The sequence below is a fragment of the Phalangium opilio genome, unplaced genomic scaffold, assembly GCF_054372755.1.
Source record: "Phalangium opilio isolate 3A_F unplaced genomic scaffold, DU_Popi_V2 ptg000002l_1, whole genome shotgun sequence".
NCBI lineage: Eukaryota > Metazoa > Arthropoda > Arachnida > Opiliones > Phalangiidae > Phalangium > Phalangium opilio.
Window position 1 is genome coordinate 288666 of NW_028324144.1, and position 24556 is coordinate 313221.

At 44.8% G+C, this 24556-nt stretch overlaps 1 protein-coding gene across 8 annotated transcripts; it reads left to right on the forward strand.

Moving 5' to 3' along the window:
- The first annotated feature begins 266 nt into the window (after nucleotides 1–266).
- LOC149718086 (ubiquitin carboxyl-terminal hydrolase 34-like) lies at nucleotides 267–24380 on the forward strand. 8 transcript variants are annotated; one of them, XM_089867242.1, is made up of 43 exons: nucleotides 267–466; nucleotides 608–698; nucleotides 774–1143; nucleotides 9243–9707; nucleotides 9778–10122; nucleotides 10213–10372; nucleotides 10553–11393; nucleotides 11490–11695; nucleotides 11768–11951; nucleotides 12033–12660; nucleotides 12723–12850; nucleotides 12929–13114; nucleotides 13188–13270; nucleotides 13335–13489; nucleotides 13567–13780; nucleotides 13860–14158; nucleotides 14224–14697; nucleotides 14772–15107; nucleotides 15177–15308; nucleotides 15393–15620; nucleotides 15691–16624; nucleotides 16698–16864; nucleotides 16951–17163; nucleotides 17232–17366; nucleotides 17436–17721; nucleotides 17788–18392; nucleotides 18511–18575; nucleotides 18661–18793; nucleotides 18865–18930; nucleotides 19014–19094; nucleotides 19162–19521; nucleotides 19603–20049; nucleotides 20134–20506; nucleotides 20582–20679; nucleotides 20754–20856; nucleotides 20947–21032; nucleotides 21110–21300; nucleotides 21373–21550; nucleotides 21615–22089; nucleotides 22163–22761; nucleotides 22849–23076; nucleotides 23156–23414; nucleotides 23487–24380. In XM_089867242.1, the coding sequence occupies exons 1-43, from the start codon at nucleotides 424–426 to the stop codon at nucleotides 23933–23935; spliced, it is 12099 nt and encodes a 4032-aa protein (XP_089723368.1). In that variant the 5' UTR covers nucleotides 267–423; the 3' UTR covers nucleotides 23936–24380. The 8 variants fall into 8 exon arrangements, with proteins under 8 accessions (XP_089723368.1, XP_089723409.1, XP_089723408.1 ...); XM_089867283.1 differs by having other exon boundaries at nucleotides 20772–20856; XM_089867282.1 differs by having other exon boundaries at nucleotides 19612–20049.
- Nucleotides 24381–24556: the final 176 nt, after the last annotated feature.

Sequence of the window (24556 nt, forward strand, 5' to 3'; positions counted from 1 at the left end):
TTTTGAAATTATCGTCTATTAATTGTAAGCTTTAACCCAAAGACAATTTTGACCCAAAAAAAGTTGGAATATGTTTCTATTTGTATTGAAATTCTGTTTAATTAAAAATTAGTGTTAATTATTTAGTTTTAATTCATTTTAAGCGTGAACGCTCCTAAGCCTTTTCCAAATTCATAGTAGGAATTATAGAATTAAAAATCCCACGTTCCTACCTAGAACTAGTAAAACTGACCAATCAGAGACCATGAATGGGATGTTTTCACCCCCTCCCTTTATCATAGACCGCATTCACGACGAGTACGACAGCGTTGAACTGTCGGTTTTGGTGCTCTGATAGAAATGAACGTTTTAATTAATATAACGTTTAATTGACATCTGGGAAATGATTTAACTTTATACTTATTTTAATTCGAATGATTCAAAATGTGCGATTCTTGCGCGGATGTTCTGACTTTATTTTTAAAATGTAAGAATACCTTTAAAAGCCAAGGCTTCGACATAAAACCATTCATTTTGTCTTCCCGTTTTTCGAGTTTACTTTAATTTTTTTTAATCATTTTCTTATTTTTACTCGATAATTTTACGCGTTATTGTTCTTATTTTGTAGATGAAAGTGATACAAAATTTGGCGAGTTACGTTGTTTAAGAAAATTAGAAGTAGCTACTCTTTATACCTACGTTCACGCTTGGACTCATAGGTAATGTTGCGATACTAGTTTTCTAGCGTTTTGTAACTGGTGGGTGGGATTCATTTAAATTTTAACATTTGTTAGGCAATGCACGTGTTGTTACAAAGATTATCAAAGCTTCGAAAGGTTCAACGCGACCCTTCAAGGGTTGCTTTTAACGGTATTGAAAGTGTGCTCTACTTTTTGCGGAGAGGACAAGAAATGTGTTGAAGAAAAAGGTAAGAAGTCGGCCAAGGATGATAAAAAGGAAGCCAGCGATACCGAGTTGAACGTGGACAAAGTGGAAGAGAATGTGGAAAGTTTTGGCGGAGAATTTAAGAAAGAAATTGAGCATAGAGAAGAGGAGTGGAGTGTGGAAGACAAAGATCGCCTTCTCATTTTCACATCCAAGATTTTTCTGCTCAATTTCCCATTGTACGTCGCCTTTAAGCACAGTGTTCATTGTAAACTAGAGGTTAGTGCGGTGATTAAAGTTCTTGGAAATAGGGCTGGAAATAAGCACTGAACATTGTCCAATAATATTTTAAAATGCCCCAATATCTTTTTAAAATGTAAGGGGGGGGGTCACTGGACATTTTGACCAATAAATTTTTCCAAAGTTTTGATAGCTTGACTATATAGATGTCACTCAATTTTTTGCAAACCATCCAGTGAACAATGTCCTATAAATTTTACAGTCAAACAGGGGGTCATTGGACACGTGTCCTATAAGATATTTTTGCTTATTTCCGGCCCTGCTTGAAACATTTGTTTATCCACAGCCAACTCGATCACGCTTTGGCTTCACGCGCTATAGACAGGGTTCATACAAACCTGGAAAAATCAGGGAAATAAATAGTTGACAAAAACCTCAGGGAAATTTCGAATTTTTAGTAAAATACAGGGAAATTTGTGTCAAACAGGGGCCGAGTAATTGAGGAAATGTTCATAAACAACCCCCTCCATAGGAATAGCATTACACTAATCTTTGGAGGCTCGTAACTCTGGTTCTAGTAGAGATACGGGGATGTTCTTTGAGTATGTTATAGTCCAATTTGTCCCCCATCCAACCATACCAAGAACATAGGGCTACGACAAACAGGGGCCAAGTGATTAAGCAAAACGTAAACAAACAACACCCCCTCCATAGGAATAGCATTAGACCCAACTTTGGAGGCTCGTAACTCTGGTTCTACTAGAGATACGGGGATGTCCGTTGAGTATGTTATAGTCCAATTTGTCCCCCATCCAACCATACCAAGAACATAGGGCTACGACAAACAGGGGCCGAGTAATTAAGCAAAACGTAAACAAACAACACCCCCCTCCATAGGAATAGCATTAGACCCAACTTTGGAGGCTCGTAACTCTGGTTCTACTAGAGATACGGGGATGTCCGTTGAGTATGTTATAGTCCAATTTGTCCCCCATCCAACCATACCAAGAACATAGGGCTACGACAAACAGGGGCCGAGTAATTAAGCAAAACGTAAACAAACAACACCCCCCTCCATAGGAATAGCATTAGACCCAACTTTGGAGGCTCGTAACTCTGGTTCTACTAGAGATACGGGGATGTCCGTTGAGTATGTTATAGTCCAATTTGTCCCCCATCCAACCATACCAAGAACATAGGGCTACGCCAAACAGGGGCCGAGTAATTAAGCAAAACGTAAACAAACAACACCCCCCTCCATAGGAATAGCATTAGACCCAACTTTGGAGGCTCGTAACTCTGGTTCTAGTAGACATATAGGGATGTCCTTTGAGTATGTTATAGTCCAATTTGTCCCCCATCCAACCATACCAAGAACATAGGGCTACGACAAACAGGGGCCGAGAAATTAAGCAAAACGTAAACAAACAACATCCCCCTCCATAGGAATAGCATTAGACCCAACTTTGGTGGCTCGTAACTCTGTTTCTACTAGAGATAGGGGGATGTCCGTTGAGTATGTTATAGTCCAATTTGTCCCCCGTCCAACCATACTAGGAACATAGGGCTACGACAAACAGGGGCCGAGTAATTAAGCAAAACGTAAACAAACAACACCCCCCTCCATAGGAATAGCATTAGACCCAACTTTGGAGGCTCGTAACTCTGGTTCTACTAGAGATACGGGGATGTCCGTTGAGTATGTTATAGTCCAATTTGTCCCCCATCCAACCATACCAAGAACATAGGGCTACGACAAACAGGGGCCGAGTAATTAAGCAAAACGTAAACAAACAACACCCCCCTCCATAGGAATAGCATTAGACCCAACTTTGGAGGCTCGTAACTCTGGTTCTACTAGAGATACGGGGATGTCCGTTGAGTATGTTATAGTCCAATTTGTCCCCCATCCAACCATACCAAGAACATAGGGCTACGACAAACAGGGGCCGAGTAATTAAGCAAAACGTAAACAAACAACACCCCCCTCCATAGGAATAGCATTAGACCCAACTTTGGAGGCTCGTAACTCTGGTTCTACTAGAGATACGGGGATGTCCGTTGAGTATGTTATAGTCCAATTTGTCCCCCATCCAACCATACCAAGAACATAGGGCTACGACAAACGGGCCGAGAAATTAAGCAAAACGTAAACAAACAACACCCCCCTCCATAGGAATAGCATTAGACCCAACTTTGGTGGCTCGTAACTCTGTTTCTACTAGAGATAGGGAGATGTCCGTTGAGTATGTTATAGTCCAATTTGTCCCCCGTCCAACCATACTAGGAACATAGGGCTACGACAAACAGGGACCGAGTAATTAAGCAAAACGTAAACAAACAACACCCCCCTCCATAGGAATAGCATTAGACCCAACTTTGGTGGCTCGTAACTCTGTTTCTACTAGAGATAGGGGGATGTCCGTTGAGTATGTTATAGTCCAATTTGTCCCCCGTCCAACCATACTAGGAACATAGGGCTACGACAAACAGGGGCCGAGTAATTAAGCAAAACGTAAACAAACAACACCCCCCTCCATAGGAATAGCATTAGACCCAACTTTGGAGGCTCGTAACTCTGGTTCTACTAGAGATACGGGGATGTCCGTTGAGTATGTTATAGTCCAATTTGTCCCCCATCCAACCATACCAAGAACATAGGGCTACGACAAACAGGGGCCGAGTAATTAAGCAAAACGTAAACAAACAACACCCCCCTCCATAGGAATAGCATTAGACCCAACTTTGGAGGCTCGTAACTCTGGTTCTACTAGAGATACGGGGATGTCCGTTGAGTATGTTATAGTCCAATTTGTCCCCCATCCAACCATACCAAGAACATAGGGCTACGACAAACAGGGGCCGAGTAATTAAGCAAAACGTAAACAAACAACACCCCCCTCCATAGGAATAGCATTAGACCCAACTTTGGAGGCTCGTAACTCTGGTTCTACTAGAGATACGGGGATGTCCGTTGAGTATGTTATAGTCCAATTTGTCCCCCATCCAACCATACCAAGAACATAGGGCTACGACAAACAGGGGCCGAGTAATTAAGCAAAACGTAAACAAACAACCCCTCCATAGGAATAGCATTAGACCCAACTTTGGAGGCTCGTAACTCTGGTTCTACTAGAGATACGGGGATGTCCTTTGAGTATGTTATAGTCCAATTTGTCCCCCATCCAACCATACCAAGAACATAGGGCTACGACAAACAGGGGCCGAGTAATTAAGCAAAACGTAAACAAACAACCGCCCCTCCATAGGAATAGCATTAGACCCAACTTTGGAGGCTCGTAACTCTGGTTCTACTAGAGATACGGGGATGTCCTTTGAGTATGTTATAGTCCAATTTGTCCCCCATCCAACCATACTAAAGACTTAGGGCTACGCCAAACAGGGGCCGAGTAATTAAGCAAAACGTAAACAAACAACACCCCCCTCCATAGGAATAGAATTAGACCCAACTTTGGAGGCTCGTAACTCTGGTTCTAGTAGACATATAGGGATGTCCTTTGAGTATGTTATAGTCCAATTTGTCCCCCATCCAACCATACCAAGAACATAGGGCTACGACAAACGGGCCGAGAAATTAAGCAAAACGTAAACAAACAACACCCCCCTCCATAGGAATAGCATTAGACCCAACTTTGGTGGCTCGTAACTCTGTTTCTACTAGAGATAGGGGGATGTCCGTTGAGTATGTTATAGTCCAATTTGTCCCCCGTCCAACCATACTAGGAACATAGGGCTACGACAAACAGGGGCCAAGTGATTAAGCAAAACGTAAACAAACAACACCCCCTCCATAGGAATAGCATTAGACCCAACTTTGGAGGCTCGTAACTCTGGTTCTACTAGAGATACGGGGATGTCCGTTGAGTATGTTATAGTCCAATTTGTCCCCCATCCAACCATAACAAGAACATAGGGCTACGACAAACAGGGGCCGAGTAATTAAGCAAAACGTAAACAAACAACACCCCCCTCCATAGGAATAGCATTAGACCCAACTTTGGAGGCTCGTAACTCTGGTTCTACTAGAGATACGGGGATGTCCGTTGAGTATGTTATAGTCCAATTTGTCCCCCATCCAACCATACCAAGAACATAGGGCTACGACAAACAGGGGCCGAGTAATTAAGCAAAACGTAAACAAACAACACCCCCCTCCATAGGAATAGCATTAGACCCAACTTTGGAGGCTCGTAACTCTGGTTCTACTAGAGATACGGGGATGTCCGTTGAGTATGTTATAGTCCAATTTGTCCCCCATCCAACCATACCAAGAACATAGGGCTACGACAAACAGGGGCCGAGTAATTAAGCAAAACGTAAACAAACAACACCCCCCTCCATAGGAATAGCATTAGACCCAACTTTGGAGGCTCGTAACTCTGGTTCTACTAGAGATACGGGGATGTCCGTTGAGTATGTTATAGTCCAATTTGTCCCCCATCCAACCATACCAAGAACATAGGGCTACGACAAACGGGCCGAGAAATTAAGCAAAACGTAAACAAACAACACCCCCCTCCATAGGAATAGCATTAGACCCAACTTTGGTGGCTCGTAACTCTGTTTCTACTAGAGATAGGGAGATGTCCGTTGAGTATGTTATAGTCCAATTTGTCCCCCGTCCAACCATACTAGGAACATAGGGCTACGACAAACAGGGACCGAGTAATTAAGCAAAACGTAAACAAACAACACCCCCCTCCATAGGAATAGCATTAGACCCAACTTTGGTGGCTCGTAACTCTGTTTCTACTAGAGATAGGGGGATGTCCGTTGAGTATGTTATAGTCCAATTTGTCCCCCGTCCAACCATACCAAGAACATAGGGCTACGACAAACAGGGGCCGAGTAATTAAGCAAAACGTAAACAAACAACCGCCCCTCCATAGGAATAGCATTAGACCCAACTTTGGAGGCTCGTAACTCTGGTTCTACTAGAGATACGGGGATGTCCGTTGAGTATGTTATAGTCCAATTTGTCCCCCATCCAACCATACCAAGAACATAGGGCTACGACAAACAGGGGCCGAGTAATTAAGCAAAACGTAAACAAACAACCCCTCCATAGGAATAGCATTAGACCCAACTTTGGAGGCTCGTAACTCTGGTTCTACTAGAGATACGGGGATGTCCTTTGAGTATGTTATAGTCCAATTTGTCCCCCATCCAACCATACCAAGAACATAGGGCTACGACAAACAGGGGCCGAGTAATTAAGCAAAACGTAAACAAACAACCGCCCCTCCATAGGAATAGCATTAGACCCAACTTTGGAGGCTCGTAACTCTGGTTCTACTAGAGATACGGGGATGTCCTTTGAGTATGTTATAGTCCAATTTGTCCCCCATCCAACCATACTAAAGACTTAGGGCTACGCCAAACAGGGGCCGAGTAATTAAGCAAAACGTAAACAAACAACCCCTCCATAGGAAAAGCATTTGACCCAACTTTGGAGGCTCGTAACTCTGGTTCTAGTAGACATATGGGGATGTCCTTTGAGTATGTTATAGTCCAATTTGTCCCCCATCCAACCATACCAAGAACATAGGGCTACGACAAACAGGGGCCAAGTGATTAAGCAAAACGTAAACAAACAACACCCCCTCCATAGGAATAGCATTAGACCCAACTTTGGAGGCTCGTAACTCTGGTTCTACTAGAGATACGGGGATGTCCGTTGAGTATGTTATAGTCCAATTTGTCCCCCATCCAACCATACCAAGAACATAGGGCTACGACAAACAGGGGCCGAGTAATTAAGCAAAACGTAAACAAACAACACCCCCCTCCATAGGAATAGCATTAGACCCAACTTTGGAGGCTCGTAACTCTGGTTCTACTAGAGATACGGGGATGTCCGTTGAGTATGTTATAGTCCAATTTGTCCCCCATCCAACCATACCAAGAACATAGGGCTACGACAAACAGGGGCCGAGTAATTAAGCAAAACGTAAACAAACAACACCCCCCTCCATAGGAATAGCATTAGACCCAACTTTGGAGGCTCGTAACTCTGGTTCTACTAGAGATACGGGGATGTCCGTTGAGTATGTTATAGTCCAATTTGTCCCCCATCCAACCATACCAAGAACATAGGGCTACGACAAACAGGGGCCGAGTAATTAAGCAAAACGTAAACAAACAACCGCCCCTCCATAGGAATAGCATTAGACCCAACTTTGGAGGCTCGTAACTCTGGTTCTACTAGAGATACGGGGATGTCCTTTGAGTATGTTATAGTCCAATTTGTCCCCCATCCAACCATACTAAAGACTTAGGGCTACGCCAAACAGGGGCCGAGTAATTAAGCAAAACGTAAACAAACAACACCCCCCTCCATAGGAATAGCATTAGACCCAACTTTGGAGGCTCGTAACTCTGGTTCTAGTAGACATATAGGGATGCCCTTTGAGTATGTTATAGTCCAATTTGTCCCCCATCCAACCATACCAAGAACATAGGGCTACGACAAACAGGGGCCGAGTAATTAAGCAAAACGTAAACAAACAACCCCTCCATAGGAATAGCATTAGACCCAACTTTGGAGGCTCGTAACTCTGGTTCTAGTAGACATATAGGGAATTTCTTTGAGTATGTTATAGTCCAATTTGTCCCCCATCCAACCATACCAAGAACATAGGGCTACGACAAACAGGGGCCGAGAAATTAAGCAAAACGTAAACAAACAACATCCCCCTCCATAGGAATAGCATTAGACCCAACTTTGGTGGCTCGTAACTCTGTTTCTACTAGAGATAGGGGGATGTCCGTTGAGTATGTTATAGTCCAATTTGTCCCCCGTCCAACCATACTAGGAACATAGGGCTACGACAAACAGGGGCCGAGTAATTAAGCAAAACGTAAACAAACAACACCCCCCTCCATAGGAATAGCATTAGACCCAACTTTGGAGGCTCGTAACTCTGGTTCTACTAGAGATACGGGGATGTCTTTTGAGTATGTTATAGTCCAATTTGTCCCCCATCCAACCATACTAAAGACTTAGGGCTACGCCAAACAGGGGCCGAGTAATTAAGCAAAACGTAAACAAACAACCCCTCCATAGGAAAAGCATTTGACCCAACTTTGGAGGCTCGTAACTCTGGTTCTAATAGACATCGGGGGATGTCCTTTGTGTATGTTATAGTCCAATTTGTCCCCCATCCAACCATACTAAGAACATAGGGCTATGACAAACAGGGGCCGAGATATTAAGCAAAATGTTCGTCAACGTATGGTATCTTCTCACCTTTATTTGCTATGTTACTTATGATTTTAGCACTGAACTTTGTAGGCTCATAACTCTCGTTCTATTAGAGATACGGGGATCTCCTTTGGATATGTTATAGTACTCTTTGCTCCCCATACAAGGATACTTTAAACTTGAGGCTACCTCAATATCGTCGTCAACTTATTTTTTGTCTCACTTATTGTTAGGAGGTTACTTTTGATTTTTGAAAATAAACTTTGCAGGCTCGTAACTCTGTGTCTATTAGAGATACGGGGATGTCCTTTTAGTATGTTATAGTCCAATTTGTCCCCCATCCAACCATACTAAAAACTTAGGGCTACGACAAACAGGGGCCGAGTAATTAAGCAAAACCTAAACAAACAACCCCCCTCCATAGGAATAGCATTACAGTAAACTTTGGAGGCTCGTGACTCTGGAAAATTCAGGGAAGTATTAGGGGAAAAAACCTGGAAATCTCAGGGAAATTTGTTTTCCAAAAGTTGTATGAACCCTGTATAGAAGCTCGTTCAATTGGCCTCAAAAGCGCGTATCACACATTTTAAACCAAAAATCGAAGGAGTCGGCTTTTAACACGGCCGTTTATGAAAGGAAAACAGTTTTTTGTCCCAAATTCTGAAAATATTGGCTCAAATCTCTTGAAATTTTAATGAGACTTGAACCGGTATTTTCAAAATTATAGCCGAAAAAAAAACGGCGTTCCTGCCATAGACGGCCATGTTAAAAGCTGTCTCGTTTAATTTTTCGACCGAAAATTGCTGATACGCGCTTTTACACGGGAAAAGTTGCTTGGAGGGGCTCCTGTAGCGCGTGCAGCCAAAGCGTGATCGAGTGGGCCATGGTTGATCTAACATCGGTGGTAAAATAGGAAGTGACTCAAGAAGAAGTAACGTCATTGGGTAATTACTGCGACGTGAACGATTTGGACATCCCCATACACCTACTGAGAAACGTCTACTTCTTTTGTCAACGCCACGGATTAAAAATCTTCAAATCATGCTTTGACGTGGATGGACCCGGGAAATCCCTCCCTTTGCTTTTAGCCCACGGAATTACGTCCGTCGTTTCCAACTTGAAACTGTGGATGAATATCAGCGCCGTCGTTCAGCATTTGGTTCCATTAAGATCCTCCATCGTCAAATACTTGGTTCGAGTTCCCGAATCGGATTTGAGAATTACGGCCAATAGGAACATGTTCGAGTACATGTGGAGCATGGTCAAAGACCCTTTAGACGCTCAGAACTCCTTGGATAAAGAAGGCCTAAATTTGGCTTTCAAATACTTCAGTAGTTCCACCCTGACCATGAGACTGGCGGGCATCGCGCAAATAAATGTACGCTTCAATCGCCCCCCCCCTCCCTCGTTAAGAACCAATCGTAAACGTTTCCTCGTTGCGTTTTTAGAGCCATATCAACCTGTACAGCGACTTGAGTCACAATGAGAATTTCGTTGATTCCGTCGAAGGCGGAGTTTCTTATCCGGGAGCTCACAACTCGTTAGCCAATTTAGGTTCCCCATCGGGAGTGGCCAACTCCGCCAACGGACACTTGGCCTCGTTGGGAAACGCTCTAGCTAATTGGTTAATCGAAAATCGAATTGTGGAATACATTTTTGGGCCCAATCTCCACGTCGAGATCATTAAACAATCGCAGGTCATTCTCAACTACCTGGCCTTCGAAGGGAGGTTGACCAACAGTCACATTGAAGTTATTTGGTCAGCGGCGCAGCTCAAACATTGCAGTAGACAAGTGCGTCACGTCGTGGCACCGACCGCCGCCTTTAGACTAGAGTCCTACCAGCGGGGGTTTTAAATTCTTAATTGGCTTTAATTTTTTTAGGTTTTAGATCTCTTACCTCCATTAATAAAGAATCTAGACGTGGGTCCCGTCTTGTATTTGTATCGTTTGTTGCAAGACATGGAAGTAAAGGATCATAACGAACAGACACTACTGCTATCCTCGGCCTTGATCAAATTTCTATGGACTAATAACTGCAGCGGTGAGTTTGCATTGACTTGTCACTCGTCACTCGGGTTAAAACAGATTATTGCCTCCGTCAGCTGATTGGCGTAGACCCAGATGTTTCGCACTGTTAGGCTTAAGACATTATTTTAAACTGTAGTTAGGACAGTCTTAAGTTGGTCATTCGCGTCTTTTGTGTTCATTTCTTCTTTCTTAGTCGGGCAACACTCTTTACAACCGTCAATGACGCATTCGCCTCATTTGGGAGTTTCGGTGACCGAGAACATGGCCCTGGGCTTGGAAAACTTGCCGAGCACGAATCCCTTCGCCATGATCAATAAGCAGGCTTACGGTCGAGTTCGAATGTCCAAGGACGAAGAGGAAGACGACGAGGAGGATGACGAAGACGATTACGGAAGTTGCAGCTCGAGCCCGGCTTGCGGCGCCGCCATTATCAGTCGGCGCGTCGAAGGTCTCCAAGACGCCAAGAGAGTCGTCGAGAGAGCCGAAAGTAGCAGCGCCGAAAGCTCCACGCGGAGCAGTACCACCGGCGGAAGTAGCACCAGTAGCAGCGTCGTCGTCGAAAGAGGCGGAACCAGATCTCGACGCAAAAGGAAGAAACGGAGGGACAAACACGCCGCGCGTCGAATCAAAATCGCCATGAAAGATAAGGAAACTCCGACGGAATCCGACGTGACGTCGGCTAATCCCGATACGTCGCTCGAAAATCTTCGCGGCAGGAAAGAGAGTCAAGTGGACGTCACGTCGTCCGGCGGCAAATCGACGGTGGACTCGACTAAATCTCAAGATTCTTCGGAAAAAGTCAACCGTAAAAGGAGGAGACAAATTCAACAGGCCGCTTTTATCAAAGCCATCGAAGTGGACAAATCGCCCGAAAAAGTGGTTCCGCCTCAGGTTTGGGCCAGTTCCGCCGATGACGAATGCGAGGACGAGGAGGATGACGAAGAGTGTTCCGAATCGAGTAATCACGAGAGGCGATTCTCCCCGAAATCGAGGGTCGTCAAAGGGAAAGAAATGATCGTGTCCAAAGATGCCAGGTATTGTGATCGAGTCACGCTCGCGCTTTGGTTCGGGGTGATTGGCGTCGCGGCGTTGATTCGCGTTAGGTGGCTAAATGGAATACACGCTTTTAGGTTTTGTAACGCTTCTTCCGACGAGTCGGCCGGCGAAGAGGCCATTAGAGATAACCAGCGAGATTCTACCGTTTCTTTTCATAGGCATCGCGGGCATTCTCGCTTCCGAGGACGATCCGGCAAAAGAGCCCGTCTCTCTCGCTTCAAAGTGGCCAAAATATCGGTGAGGCCGCCTTACTTAGACGTAGAAGGAATCCACGACGACGGTAACTTACTCCTTCTTCCAACCGTTATTTCCAAAAAGAACGCGGATCGAGTTTTCGCTTCTAAAATTCAAGATGGCGGCGGCGGATGCGGATCGGAATCCAAGGAGGAAGATATCGAATTGGATCATCTGCCGCCTTTGGTCAAACGAATGTTGGAGAAAGACGAGATCGCCTTGGTTAGCGCCGAGATTGGAAGATTCAAAGACGACTGTCTGACGCATTTACACGCCGGACACTCGGCCATGGAGGCTAGCAGGTAAAGTAACCCGAGTGTGACGCGTGACCAGTGGCGGGATGGTTATTAATAATGGTGAGGGGGCGCGTGCGCTGTCTTTAGCGACTTGGGCGAGGTCGGGGAAGAAGACGAGGACGAGGAGGACGACGACGAAGACGAGGAAGAGGAGGATGACGACGAGGAAGAAGATTGTGATAGCTCCCAACTTTCCATTAAATCCGAGAAAAACATGGCCGATTTCGAAGGAGAATTGGAAAGCGGATGCGACGACGAATTAGCTCAATTAGCGGCGGCGGCGGCCGCCGCCACCACCATCGATACCAATTCCCTAGGTCTTCATTCGCATCTAATCCATCATAGAAACGCCCATAGATCTAACTTAAACCACAGCAGCGCGGGCAGTTCCAGCGGCAACGAAAACCCCGCCCCCGGTCGTCGCTCTTCTTCCGCTTTAAATAGTTCGGCGGTGGCGGCGGCGCATTTGGAGTCTCATCATTTTCATCACGGGCAAATCGCCCCTCCCGCTTTAGTCACGTGTTTGTACTCGTCTTCGTCCCCCAATTCCATCGGTCGAACCCAATCCAGGCTCGGCTCCTTAAACCAAGTCGGCAACAAAAGCGGTAAGGGTAAGTCGAGCGCCAATCAGCAAGATAATCACGTCTTTCAAGTGGATTCCATTTGCGAACCGGGACAAACGCTACTTTGGGATTTGGTTCAAGACGATAAAATTGTAAGAGGTCAAACGAATGTTACAAGGTCGTGGCTAAGTAGTTCTTCGTTCGTTCTATTTAGTCTCAGTTGGGTGAAGGTTTGGCCCCCGAAGCCGAGAAAATCTTATGTAATCTCGTTTGTTGGTCCAACGTTAGGATGATAAGAATGAAGTTTATAGAAGGGTGCTTGAAGAATTTAGCCAATAATAGGTAATGCGCTTTAAAAACGCGGCAATGACTCGGACAGGGGTCTTTAACGAGGGTTGTTCTTTGTGGGTCATCGCGTAGATCCGTTTTAGTATCGTTAAGACTTCTCCCGCGTCTCTTCGCCTCTTTCCAACAACTCCGGGGGAATAGCGATTGCCATTCGGTGACGTTATGGGCCGAGAAAGAGCATCACATGATGAAACATTTCTTTGGCAATTTGGTGACTTACGTTTCGTCTAGAAACGACGGAACTCCCTTACAACCTTTGTAAGATCTTTAATCCCCTACCCCCTTTCAATATCGAAGGCGCGCTTAAGATACAAACTGGTTCCGTTTTTAGCTACAACCATACTGAAGAGATTCAAGTCCGGTTGCACTTCCTGTCCCGTATTTTTAGTTCTTGCGGTTCTCCCGAATCTTTCAGTACGTTTCCATTGTTTTTCTTTGTCCCCGAGCACCTGATTGATATGTCTGCCTACGTTTTCAGAACTTAGTCGCGAGCAAATTAACGCGTTATGGTGCTGTTTAGCCACCGATCCCGAGTGTAGCGACGAGTTATTCAGTTGGCTACTGAACCAAGCTCGTAGTAACGATCAACACGCTCTGGGGTTAGAACTATTCAAGCATATTTTCTTAGAAAAGGTATTTCGTTAGTTATTAGAGTAGGTTATTGGGATGTCTGGGTAGTAATCAGGTTCTTCCTACTTCCGTCTTGGTAGATGCCTCAACTTCCCCCCGAATCGACCAGCATGACTGCTCTAGCCCTTCTTCAACAACTTAGCAATCTGGCTCGGATAGCCACGGCTTCTTACGATACTCCGTCGGACACTGACATCAGCGGAATTAGGCAATTATGGGGTATCGCTTTGAAAGCGCATTCGACCGATGTCAGTATGGCCGCCATACAAAATCTCAACAACTATTACATAAATGGTTAGAATACTTTAATTATGACGCGTGTCCGCCAGTTGGCTCGTTTCTAACGGTGTCGCGTCAATGTCTTAAATTAAAGTTCATCACGGGACTTTGGAGAAAGAAGGCGAGTTCATTCAGCAATGCATGGATAGTTTGCGTCAGGCGTCCAATCATATTTCCGAAGCGGAGGAAAGTTACTTAACGGTGATTCAGCGGGCTTTGTTGCTCCTTAAAACGCACATTGATACTTTCCAAAAGAGATACGCCTACCATTTGCGACGATGGCATTTAGCCAGCGAAGGCGTCACCAGTCACAGATCGCGTCTGGTGGCCGAGAAAACGCCCACTTGGATTCGAATCATTTGTCAACCCGCCGGAACTTCGGAAAAGGTATCGGTCCGTTGCACCTTCTCGAGGACTTAACTTCCTCCTCTTTCAACCCATAAAATTTAATCCCCTAGAAAACCTTTGAACTTCAAAACAACGATTACGTGGCGGACTTAAGAGCCGAAGTGACTAATTGGTTTGAGAAAAGAAAATCCAATTTGAACAGGAATCAAAATGGCGAGGGAGGGGCGGGGGCGGATACTTCCGTTTTAAACAAAGCGATGTATTCGGGAAGCGCGCCCGAGGGACCAATAAGAATGATTTCCCAGGGACAGGAATTAACGTCCGACTTGGACGAAAAAACTTTATCGGAGATCGGGTTCAAGGATATGCAGCTGGTTTTCGTGTCCATAGGAATGGCGCGACCTAATCGAGGCAGGAGAGGCAATTTCGGGGGGGTTGACATGGGACTCGAACCGACTTCCTCCCTCCCTCCGCCACCTAGAAACCGATTGCCAATTTTATTGCTGTTGCAAACGGAACATTTTGAGCAGCTATTCACGCTCATGCAGCAATTAGGCGCTTTGAAAGCCGTTAACCGCTCGGGTGTAAGTAACACGGCGCGACATTTTTCACTTTCCTCGAATTCCGTGACCTTTTGACCTTTTTTTCTCGGAAACAGCAACCCATTGTGCACACGAAAGCCCAAATTCTTTCTAGAAGGGTTTGGGAGATTTTAATGATGTTACCGACTTCGCCGACGTTACTAAAAGGTTTGGAGGAATTGGGTCAAAAGGACAAGGAGAGTGAAGTAAGTTCGCGCAAAGCTCCCGAGGACAAAGGATCTCAAGACACGTCGACGGAACAGAAAGCGGTGGTGGCGGTCCCCACCAAGACGCACACGGGAAACTTGATGGAACTGTTGAATCCGGAGAGTCCGCAGAAACTCATGTACGCCTTGCAAATCATCGAAGCTTGGAGATATCCCAGAATAAGTTCCTCAACAACCGCCGATAATGTAAGTAGGCTAGAGTAATTAGTCATTAAGATCGAGTTGGCGACTCAGCTAGGGTCGCTTTAAATTTAGCTGGTAATTGAGGAAGAGGACGAAGATTGGTCTCAAAAGTTTGTAGAACACGGAGGTCTGCGTCATTTATTCGATATCTTCATGTCGGGGGTTTTACAATCCAGAGAGGGCATCGAAGAAATATGGAACGAAGTACGAACCCCATTACTTGTACTTACTGAAAGGGGGGAAAGAATTGGTTTTTAATTTGTCCAATCGTTGTCTTTTGGACTTCAGTGGCATCAAGATTGCCTCGCTAGTTTGTTGAAATTACTTTACCTGTTTGGGATAAAAGGGAACAATCAAGACAATCCCCAAAGAAGCGGCGGCAATCAATGTCCCGATGAAGAATTTATCGATATTTCAAATTCGGGTGAAATATCGGCCAGTAGCAATCGGACTAAGAGGAATAAAAGACTTCGAAGGGGGAGCGTCGATAAACTTTTAGTTCCAAAGATAAACAAGGTAAGGATTAACCAGGACACCTTCATGGTCGGTGGTGGAAGGTATAAACTCGTTGTTGTCTTTGCACTAGACAATGTTGGGCATGATGGACGATGTGGAATCGGTCCTGAAAGTCCTGATGTCCATTCTCTACGAAGCCTCGGTACCCACGGATCCGAATCAGTACAGAACGGGTTTTTGGGGACGGGGTCAAGTGGTGCATTGCGCTATTACCCTTTTAGTTTCTTGGGCCTTTTGCGATTCGCGGGTTAAAGAGCATTTCTTCCGGTACCCCAATTTGGACGCATGGTTAAAAAGATTGGTTCTAGACGACCCCGAACCGGCGGTCCGTAGGGAAGTTTGCACGGGACTGTACCGTTTGTGTTTAGGTTCGACCATCGACGGCGATACCGGCCATTGTTTTATCGGACCCCTCTTGGGAACTTTAATGAAATTTCTTTCGGTGGCTCAAAATATGAGACCACCGCGACCCGAAGAAGAAGAAAAGGAACCGTACGGTCCCGGTTGTAAGGATTATTTCTGGCTCGTCTGTCGCTTAATCGACTCGTTAGATCCCGACGACGAGAACCAGTGTTTCGTCAGCTCGGGCAGTTCCGATTTACGCGGAGCCAATTCCGATAATTTAACGGCGGGCGAAGAATGTCCCTCCTTACTCGATTTAGACAATTTAGCTCGATATCTGGCCAAGGTGATTGTAAATAGAGATTACCGGGAAACCAGGCACAATACGGTGGAAGACGACGGCCTACGAGGTCTGTTGTCCTTGGCGACCATCGTGGTTAAGAGAGACCCCGCCTTTAAATTCTCCAAAGAAGGGAGCGCTTTCCTCTTAGAGATTTTCGATTGTTTATTCGCCTTACCGAGTCCTAAACAACGGTATTTGCCGAAATGCAAATCGGGTCCGGTTCGATCGGCTTCCTACGATCTCATCATCGAACTGATCAAGGGATGTTACGAAAATTATAAATGTTTGCATATGAAATTGATCGAACAACATAGTCCCGGTAATGTTTCCACCCTTTACCCCTTTCTTTCGTAAACTATTTTATATTGACGGTCAGAAATCGCGTACGTTAGGTTCCCACGGAGCTCCCTATCCTTGGGATTATTGGCCGCACGAAGATGGACGGTCCGAATGCGGATACGTCGGATTAACCAATTTAGGGGCCACTTGTTACTTGGCGTCTTGCATGCAACATCTTTATATGATGCCACCGGCGAGAAATTCCGTTCTTTCAGCTCAAGTTAGTCGTGCTCCTTCTCTTTTAGGTTTATGTCCTTTCCTTTCCAGGAAAAGGCGTCTTAACGGGGGGGCTGGGGCTTCTTATAGATTTCAGCGGACAGCAAACACGAAAAGACCTTAAGGGAATTACAAAGAATGTTCGCATATCTCTTGGAAAGCGAAAGAAAGGCTTATAACCCTCGTAGTTTTTGTCGCGTTTATACCATGGATCATCAGCCCTTAAATACGGGCGAACAGAAAGATATGGCCGAGTTTTTTACCGATCTAATCAGTAAACTCGAAGAAATGACCCCCGAACTGGTACGCCCATAAATCCCACCCCCTTATTGAAGATTCAAACTTTTAAAACGCGGTGGTTAAAATTGCAGAAAGCGCTGGTTAAAAACCTATTTTGCGGCATGATCTCGAACAACGTGGTTTCTTTAGATTGTCCTCACATCAGTAGAACCTTGGAGGAATTTTACACTTTAAGGTGTCAAGTGGCCGACATGAGAAACCTTTTCGTAAGTCCAATAAGCTCTAGAGTGTGTCCGAAACCAACCTTTTTTGGGTACCATTTCCCCCTTATGAAGGAATCTTTGGACGAGTTGACCGTTAAGGATACGCTGGAAGGCGACAACATGTACACGTGTTCCCAATGCGGCAAGAAAGTTCGCGCCGAGAAGCGAGCTTGCATTAATAAACTACCGCGAATATTGTGTTTTAACACGATGCGATATACTTTCAACATGGCAACCATGACGAAAGAAAAAGTCAACACGCACTTTTCGTTCCCGCCGCGATTGGACATGGCTCCCTATTTAGAAGCCAATCTCTTACCGGAATCGCATCAAAATCGACCCAGGAACGATCATCAAAGTAATTAAGACACTGATTTAGTTTTAATATTAATATTAATCGTCATTAATTTTAATTACAATGAAGGCGAAAGTGAACAACACGAACAAACGGAAATAGGTAATAATAGCTCAAAGTCTAGTCCGGGTAAGTCGAGCGATAAAGCGGGGGGAGGACAAGGACAAGGACAACAGCAGCAGCAGGCATCTCGGGAAAAGAACCAGCATGGTCAAGAATCGATGGAATACGAATTGATCGGAGTGACCGTTCATACTGGAACGGCGGACGGAGGACATTATTACTGTTTCATCAGGGAACGTCATTCGCATCCCGGCGTTGATAAATGGTTACTCTTTAACGATGCCGAGGTGAAACCCTTTGATCCTCAACATATCGCGGCCGAATGTTTTGGCGGGGAGATGACCAGCAAAACTTACGACTCGGTCACCGATAAGTTCTTGGATTTCTCCTTTGAGAAGACGAATAGCGCTTACATGCTCTTTTACGAACGAGTTAGTTCACGACCCGAGTCCGATTCCATGGTTAGCGGAGAAGCCAGCGGCGTTTATTCCTCCAATCACAATTCAGACGCTCTTTACGAACAACAACAGCAACAACAACCCAGTACTAATCCGTCGCCATCAACTCCCACTGCTGAGAACTCGTTCGAGCTCTCCCCCGAATTAGCCGAGGTAAGTGACTAATTACGTCTTGTTTAAGTACTTGTAACGTGGTTGGGGATGGTCCGTGTAACGCGACACGTAGGCGAGGGACATTGTTAAGGGTCCTTTTATTTCTTTCTTTCTTTAGTGGATATGGCAAGATAATATGCAATTTCTACAAGATCGTAATCTATTCGAACATACTTATTTCGAGTAAGAGTTTACGCAATTACCGTGTGTATTTAAGTTTTTTGGGGAAAGGGGTACAAGTACAAGTACGGTTCCTTTTGGTTGACAGTTTTATGTGGCAAGTATGCGGTTATATCCCTCAAACTTTACCGAAAGATAGCGGAACCGACGAAGTCATATTATTGTCGGCCAAATTGGGGACTTCTTTCGTCTTGGAAACCTTAATTCATTCGAAAGAAAAGGTTCGTTACCTTTGACCCCTCCTTCCCGCGGCGGTTGTACTGAAACCATACTGTTCTTTAAATTAAAATAGCCTACAATCGCGCAATGGATCGAGTTACTTACCAAGCAATTTAACGGTAGTCAAGCCGCGTGCGAGGTATGACCTATGACCTTGATTGGCAATTACTTGTTAAAATAATTTTTGAAAGAAAAATATTGACGTAATATTTGCGTAATTAGTGGTTCCTCGATACAATGTCCAATAATGATTGGTGGCTCGTTCAGATTCTTTTAAAATGTCCCAATCAAGTTGTCAGACAAGTAAGATCAGATAAGAATAGGTTAGGTTATATTTGATAGGATGATTTAATGAGGCGTTTATTTAAAGCTATTTCAACGCCTGTGCATTCACGTCATTAACCAATTGCGACCGGTTCACGCCAAACTAAATTACCAACGTAAATTGAAAGGCGATTTCTCTTCCGCGTCGGACGAGGGAATGGTTCCCGAGATTGAAAGCGGAGGGGTTGTCTCCAATTTAGTTAATTATCACGCGTCGTGCATCGGACGTTTCGTCACCAAACTTTTGGATTTGATCGAATTGGGTTACAAACAACATTTAACCGAATATTTCGCCTTTCTTTTGGAATTTGCCAAAATGGGCGAAGAAGAATCGAAATTTCTTCTCTCGATTAACGCCGTTTCCACCATCGTTAACTTCTACTTGGGTCAAAAGGCCAACGACTTTGTAAGTATCATAGTATAAGGACGTGTCGCGGGCGCCTGTTCTTTGTCATGGCAAGAATGGGATAATATTGAAATTTTTAAGATTTCAAAGGTGGAGGTGACGTCGGATGACGAAGACGAGGACGAGGAAGACGTCGGCGTCAATAGTCACCTGCAACAGATGCAACAATGTTCCCCCGTTGGTTTGGGCTTGGGTTCCGGGGCCGGCAATGCTTTGGGGGTTCTTCCCTTGGGGATACAACATAACGGCGGCGGGACCAGCGTCATGGGACCACCCAGCGGAGGTTCTAGCGATAAATACAAACCGGCTTCCTTAGAAAAGATGATTTCTTTGGTCTCCATCTTGGTGGAAAGCTCTCGTAGCGAACGCGATCAGAGGTTGAGGTTGAGTCAGAGTGATATGGTGGCCGTGGCCGCTCCCAAGAATTTCCCCTTTCTTCAACAACAAATCAAAGATAACATCAATTTAAGGCAAACTTGTTCCCTCATCATCAGTTTGAGTCGATGGCACGAACATATCGCGCACATGGTACGTTGTTCTTGTCCAAAGGGACGCCGCGACGCGGTGGTCAGCAGTCCCTCGTGTGAACGACTGTGTTGTTTTATTTTAAAGATCGTTACCATGATGTTCAATTCGATCACGAAACAACCGGAAGCCAGCGCCCCATTCTTCAAAGCGTTATCGATGCTGGTTGACTTATCGAGTAATAACGGAGCCATTATGGGGAATACGGTGACCATCAGTCCTTGCGGGACCACTTCCAATAGCAACGTCGTCGGGGGCGGCGGCGTCTCCAACTTTGCCAATTTGATTCTGCAAAGGATATGGGAGACGGCCGAGTACTGTCCTCAACCCTGTTTGGAATGGTTGACGATGCAAGCGCCGCGAAATAAGACCGTTCATTCCTTTCTGCTTCATCAGGGGAATATGGAAGCTTGGGTCGAAAGGTTCCTGGTGGCGCATAGCGTTCAAAGAGTTCGCTATGGTAGGCTGGTGCTGGTGGTTCATTAAGCTTATTACGTCATAGGGTGGTGACATAAATTGTGGGTTTGTCTTTCAGTGGCGGCGCTGGTTCTGGTATCTTTAGTTCCTAGTAATCATTTCAGGCAAGCTTTTCGTTCGGCCAGAAGTTTGCTAATTCCTCAAAAAGATTCGCCCGTAAGACGTAGCCACCACGTTTAATACCATTTGGCCTATTAATTGACCTACAAATTTTTATTTTTAATGAATAGGGGTCTTTTGCATTTCAGCATATGAGTAGCGAAGCTACCGTCATAATGCATCAGATATTTGAAACATTGTTAAGGTTGTTAAAGAGGGTTAAACTCTACGTTGGTACGTTACGTTACGTCACAGTTGTAGGCCACTTAGAAAGCCTCCTCTATAATTAGGCCTATTTTTGGGGTTGTTTTTTGTTTATTTTAGACGCGGCTGTTCATGGCACGACCAAACTCATGTCCTATTTCGCTTTGATGACCTATTGTTTGGTTAGCAAAACGGAGAAACTAATGGTACGTCTCGAAAGTAATTTTTGGGACTTGACCTCCCGGGTTAAAGGTTATCTCTCTATCTTTTGGCGTTTAAATAGTTGGCTCCGTATTTTATGGATCTTTGGAGTTTATTTCAACCTAAATTATCGGAGCCGGCCATTCCGGTCCATCATAATAAACAAGCGTTACTGATCTTTTGGTATCAAGCTTGCGTCGATTGTCCCGAGAATGTTAAACTTATCGTTCAAAATCCGCACATAACTAAGAATATCGCCTTTAATTATATCTTGTAAGATGGATGACCCCTTTTTAGTTTTGACCACGAATTTTGGGCGGTTTTGTGACCAGTTTGATATTTTAGGGCCGATCACGATGACCAAGACGTCATCGTCTTCAATAGGTGCATGTTACCGGCTTATTACGGTTTGTTGCGTCTTTGTTGCCAACAATCGCAAAGCTTTACCAGGCAATTAGCCAATCATCAAAATATTCAATGGGCCTTTAAGAATATCACGCCTTACACGACCCAATACTCCGCCGTAAGAACCAATTGTACTTGACCTCTTAGAGGGAGGCATACTTAATGATTAGGGTTAAACGCAGGCCATCAGCGAACTCTTCAAACTAATGAGATTATTCGTGGCAAAATATCCCGACGTCACGACCGAACAAGATTTGCGGGAGATTCACCATTTTAAGTGCACGACGATGCAGTTGTATTTGACCATCTTAGACGCCCGATCTTGTTGGGCCACCTTGGTCAACGCGCTCAGGATTTTGATGGAAACGACGGAAGATCGTTTGTTCGCCATTTGTCACGGAGCCTTGGTGGCCTTGTGTCAAGCCTTCCATAGTTTGCATTTGATGTATCACGAAGCCACGGCGTGTCACGTCACCGGTGACATGGTTGACTTGTTAACGGTCACTTTGGACTTGTTAAAATGCGCCCGCGGTTGTCGGGGATCAGTCGAAGTTAATCAATGGTTAAACGGATGGAAAGATCGAGGCGAGACGGTTCATAAGCTGTTGACGTTGTTGAACGCCTTCACGCCTCCGGAACTACGTCAAGTTTGCATAGGTAGGGATTCACCGCGTTTTAATGTCAACCCTGTCAAGAGGTAAGTAAACTCGTTTGGGTTTGTTTTCAACAGACGTGCTTCAAGAGTTGGCGCTGATTTATCCGGAGAATACTTTGGCGTTAGTGGTTCCGGTTTTAGCGGAAGGTCACGCCACTTTTCAAGATCAAAGTAGTCAGGCGTCCATGGGACCCTTCTTTCCGACTCAAGGACAATCGGTCAAGATGGCTTCCTCGAAATCGAGTCTGCGACCTCAACGACCCGCCTTGCAAATGTTTCTTCATCCGACTCAGGTTCAGTTCCAAAAAGGAGTCGATAAACTTTACGATCAAGCCCTCCTGGAGTTTTTCCTTCCTTATCATCAATTGGTGGACACGTTGTGTCGTCTGGCTGTCAGTCACGGACTGATCAACGTGGAGATCGTCAATTTGAGCGCCATGTTGGCCATCGAAGGAGTTCCCTTGCATTTAACCATCTTTCCCAAGTTGTGGTTGGACATTTATCACTCTCGAGTTGGTCTGGAGTTTCTGGAGATTCTATGGGGAAGTTTAAACGGAGCTTCCAACAATTCCAACACTTATTTGTCCGATTATATGGAATCCGTTTTGATTGACGAAAGAAATTCCTTAAACGATCCCGTCATATATCAACTCTTTACCATCTTATTGCCCAAGGTAAGCGCGCCCTCTACCTCCTCCTTCCCGATTCCTTTTAATTAAGTTAATCGAGTTAATTAAGTTAAATTGGATGGCGGGATTTAGGTTTCGAATCAAGTAATTAACGAACAAGCCATGCAATTAGCTTTATCGTTAGTCACTTCGATGGCGACTAGTTTCGATCCTAAGTACATTCAAAACATGATTCAAAATCGCGTGGCGTTATCCCAACACGCTTCTCAATTAGCCATGGGTTTAGCGGGACCGCATTCCAGAAGAACGGCCAAAAGCGCCGTCGATGACCTTGAAACGCAAATGAGGAAACTAATTGGAGTACGTTAAGGATTAAAACATTTTAATTTCACTTAAAATCAATCAAACTAATTAATTATTAATTGTATAATTTGGGAAGGACCTTCAAGCTTTGACTTTAATATTCAACGTAGAAAAACCACCGTCACTTCCTTCCCAATTTAAAAAAGTTATTCTAGCCATTGTCGATTTGGGAACGGCGGTCACCAACAACAGTTCCTCCTCCTCCTCCTCCTCCTCGTCTAGTAATCAGGCCGGACCTTCCACCGCCCCCGCCTCCAAACCTAGTCCACCTCCTCCTCCTACAACAACTTCTGATAAAATCAGTAGCGACCCTCCTCATCCTCCTCCGAAAGATGGTGAGATTTCCTTCTTTTATCAAAACCTAAATTGGTAATTAGTAATTACCGTCTAATTAAACTTATTAACAGTTAACGAAGAGAAAACTCCGTCATTTGAAATAATTAACACGGAAAATTCGACGCGAGTTTGGCCCAAAAGAAGAACGGACGATTCTCACGGTCATCACGCGGAAAGCAGTCCGTCTTCGAGTGGTGGCGTCGCGAGTCATTGGAAGTCGGAAGGAGTTAAAACGACAACTACTTCCGGTGGAGTAACCATAGTCGAAATTGAAGATGGCGCCGCGCCGCCGCCGCCTTTAGACGCTGATAAGACGACTAAAAGAAACGTCGAGGGTGGTTCTAACGTCGGCGCCTGCGCGTCTGGTTCTAATTTAGGCGGCGGAAGCGCGGTGGCTAGCGAAACGAGTAACTGCGAAGCTGCCCATTGGGCTGCAATGTTAGTGAAAGCGGCCAGCTCTTTATGGAACGTGATAGAGTCGATTTCGTGCAGTAACGAAAGCTCACCGACGCGACGTTAATATTAGGGACTAAAAAACAAAACTGAAACAAATCCTACTCTTTCTTTCTTTTAAAATATTACTACGTTCTTTTTTTAAAAGTTTTAAACGAAAAAAAAAGAATGATGATGATGTGGCGCGAAAGGTTTGGTGCGATTTATATAAAATTGGCGCTCATTTGTGTTAAAATTGACATTAAATTGCGTTAAAATGTACTTTTGGGGGAAGGGAGGGGAGGGGGGAGAACGAGTTGTTTTCACTTGTAGATTAATAATTGTAAAGAAATTTGTGCCATGTAATTAAATTCGTTAAGGTTCTTGTTTAGCATTTGGAGCTACTGGCTATTTATTCTCGATGCCGCTGCTGCCGCCATCGCCACCTCCGCTGTTTATTTGCCAAGCAACATTTTTGTGTAAATACGCTTTTTTGGAATAAGCAATAAAATCATATTTTTTTTCTCCCCTTTCGTATATAAAAAAGGAATTAGGGTTATTTTATGGATTTGAATCTCGGGAAATAGGTACACGGTTCGAGAGGTGAACCAGTAAGTCTCTTGGCCTTGTTGAGTACTCGAATCTAGTAAGTCTAGTCAAGGGTAATGGCGGATGAGGGAAATCAGAACGCTATAACTGTGGAACGACT